This window comes from Bos indicus x Bos taurus, chromosome 4 (assembly GCF_003369695.1).
Source record: "Bos indicus x Bos taurus breed Angus x Brahman F1 hybrid chromosome 4, Bos_hybrid_MaternalHap_v2.0, whole genome shotgun sequence".
NCBI lineage: Eukaryota > Metazoa > Chordata > Mammalia > Artiodactyla > Bovidae > Bos > Bos indicus x Bos taurus.
Window position 1 is genome coordinate 41,609,408 of NC_040079.1, and position 2,962 is coordinate 41,612,369.

At 48.0% G+C, this 2,962-nt stretch overlaps 1 protein-coding gene across 6 annotated transcripts; it reads right to left on the minus strand.

The window, feature by feature from the left end:
- Positions 1 to 232: 232 nt before the first annotated feature.
- C4H7orf25 (chromosome 4 C7orf25 homolog) lies at positions 233 to 2,962 on the minus strand. Of its 6 annotated transcripts, none has more exons than XM_027539193.1 (2): positions 2,942 to 2,962; positions 233 to 1,878 (listed from the first exon to the last, which is right to left on the minus strand). In XM_027539193.1, exon 2 carries the CDS (start codon positions 1,855 to 1,857, stop codon positions 592 to 594), a length of 1,266 nt encoding a protein of 421 aa, XP_027394994.1. In that variant the 5' UTR covers positions 1,858 to 1,878; positions 2,942 to 2,962; the 3' UTR covers positions 233 to 591. The 6 variants fall into 6 exon arrangements, with proteins under 6 accessions (XP_027394994.1, XP_027394991.1, XP_027394992.1 ...); XM_027539190.1 differs by lacking the exon at positions 2,942 to 2,962 and adding an exon at positions 2,810 to 2,941; XM_027539191.1 differs by lacking the exon at positions 2,942 to 2,962 and adding an exon at positions 2,495 to 2,941.

The following is a 2,962-nucleotide window of genomic DNA, read 5'->3' on the forward strand; positions in this document are numbered from 1 at the left end:
ATTGTTGTCTATCTTTTTACAGTGGTATTTCAAATTCATGGGACTCTTGTGATCAGACTTCACTTTGTTTCCTTCTGTGTTAATGTACATAACCACCAGATTGCACCTAACAGATAGCAATCAGTATTTTTTTGTTAATAATGGCCATAATTTTGGAAATCTAAAATTATCTGTAAACAATGCCCAGGCTCAACACGTATCAAATGCTAAATCAATATAATGAAAAGCAAGCTTCAGAGGTTGCTCGATATTTAATGCAAGATGCAATGTAGCCATAGTCAAAGAGATGCGATTACCATTAGGGGAAATGGAGCTCTACTGAATCAAACAAATCTAAGTATTGTGATACAGCTACAAGCCTTACAGAGATGTATTTCTGTTCTAATTATAATGTAGCCAGTTTGATAAATAAGGTTGTCTCTTATGCTTTTTCTACTTTAGGTTATTTACTTTATAGATGAGACACACCATCAACTGATTAATAAGAGTTCTAAGTATTAATTTTACCATAGATTTTTTTTTTTCCAATTAAGATGGGGAGACACAGCCTTTGGTATAAATAACTTATTTCCATGACAATAAAGGATATCATTAGTGTTCACTGTCAGTCGTGCAGTCCTTTGGTAAGGGGGTAGCTAGGGCCTCTTTGCTCTCAGTAAGTGCTCTGGGCTGATGGATAAATACACTAAACTTAACGCCCTGGTTGTTGGCAGCCCTGACAAAACCACTATTGGCAGTCATTGTAATGGCTTTCAGGTTGTCTCCTGTCCCAAAAATTGTTAATGAGCGGCTGTTAATTTTGGAACTAGCCACTAGTTTCAAGGCACGCTCAGAAGGCTGGTCTGGGACCACATTAATTCGCTTAATCAGCATCGCAGCTCGCTCTCTCTCCCCGGGTCCTCCTAAGGTATCTAGAATAGACTGAAAATCTTTGACAGCAGATTCGCAAGCAAACAACTCCTTGTCCTTCATAAATGCCTCCAGCTGTGGCAGAACCTGCTCTTTCCTCTCCTGCTCTGCTTGTTCCGTGAGCACTTTTTCTTTGAAGATAAAGTGGCAGCCTCCATAGCTGAGGGCAGATACGTAGGTGATTAAAGTAGTAATGTCCAGGTTGACTCTTTTGCACACGTCCACCTTGATTTCTGTAGGAAACGCGACACTTGCTAGGATGTTTTCTCGGTCTACCCGGGTCACCTGCAAAAGTTCAGGGCCCTCATCATCTGATTCACTCTCACTGGGCTGGAGCTCTTCAGGGTGATCTAACAGAGAATTCACCGCTACTATGTCCCCCCTCACTGATATGCCCATTTCTTTCAGCTTCTCAGCCATGGGGCTGGAGACACTATTGTAAAATGCAAAGATGATGTGAGGGTTGCTATACTGCACGGGCTGCTGGTGACTGGCCTGGAGGAAGTCTTCAGCCTGCTCAATAATGCTTTTGTCACCATACTGGCCCCTGCCCAGCCAAATATTATGCAGAGCTTCAGCCTTGCGGCCAATGGCTTTCACCCAAGTATGACCACCATTTGCAACAACATCCACCACAAGGGTCTGCTTTTCTCCAAAGGTGTCTGTGTAACCGAAGACATGGAGAACACTGACCACTTCCTCCAGGTTTTCTGCTGATTCCACGATGGCTCTGAGGTGTGTCAGGTTAGTGCTCTGCAAGTGGGACTCCTTAATAGCTACTTTTCCAGCTTCTACTTTCTGTAAGAATTTCAATTCCGCCTTCAACTTGCTGCACAGCTTGGCACCACCTTCGATGCCCCCTTTTCTTGATCTGGAAAGTGATTCTGCTCTCTTGATCAGTTCCTTGGCTATGGCGATGCGTTCACAGAGCATGGAGTGTGCAGACATGCTGACAGCATTATTCCTTTCCTAAGAAAACAAAACAAATAAATCAACTGCAAGCATTTTTTCACTCAGGATTGTTAAGATTCCAATCGGACAGCTAAGATTATGGAGGCCCCGAGACTATGAACCTGGGATTCTGGGTGTCTGGAGTGACTTCCTCTTCTGAGAGCTAAGGAAAGGAAGACCGCTATACTTCCGAACTCCTTACCTACGCTGGTTTGCAAGACTCTTTACACTTTCATTTTTTCAGCTTGAAGGTCATGGGATCCACAATATAACCCAGGTTAGGATAAAATGCAGCGGGCTGGCAACCTGCTACATAAGAAATTTCCTTATAAGCAGCCTTACCATTTGGCTGTCAAGAAATCTTAGAAGGCTCGGAATGTCACAATAAAATGGTTAAAGTATCCGCATAGACTGGCTGGTTAAAAAATTGTCCAAAAAAAATAAATTATCCAAAACAAGAGACTCTCTCCTAAATTGAGCACTCTAAGCTTTTCATACTTGGGTCTCCTTCAACCTCCTACCTCGTGATTCCCAGGGGCATATGGTACACGCGCCAAGCAATCAAGACTGCCTGTTCCTGCCTGTGACGTCAACCCAGCCTATTTCTAAAGACCGAAGGAGCCCACCGACTTGCCTCCAGCTCCCACTCCAAAAGAAAAGCCTGAAGATAATCTACGGAGCAGCCGTGGCGGCCCGAGCGGGCGGGCCTGAGGTCAGTGGGGCCTTCCAAGAGGGCGCATTCGACCCTTCCGGGTCCACCTGCACGGCGGGCCCCGCTGGGTGGGCTGGGGCTCCAAAAGCCCCCGCGACCAGAGCCGGGTCTGCGGCGCGGGCGGATGGGGGTCGGCGGCCCGGCGCCCACCACCCTCCTCGCGGGGCGGGGCCAGTTAAGTCCCCTCCGAGCCTCAGAAGGGGCGCCCCGTTCCCTCTCCCCTTCCCGGTTCCTCACCGGCAGAGCCCAGAACTGCGAGCGCGAGCAGGGGGCCACGTGCGCGCGAGGCCGGGACCCGCCGGGAAACCTCACCGGGCAGCCCCCACCCAACTCAGGCCGCCGCTGCTGCTCCGCCTGCGCAAGCCCTACCGCCTCGGGCGCCTAACGCGT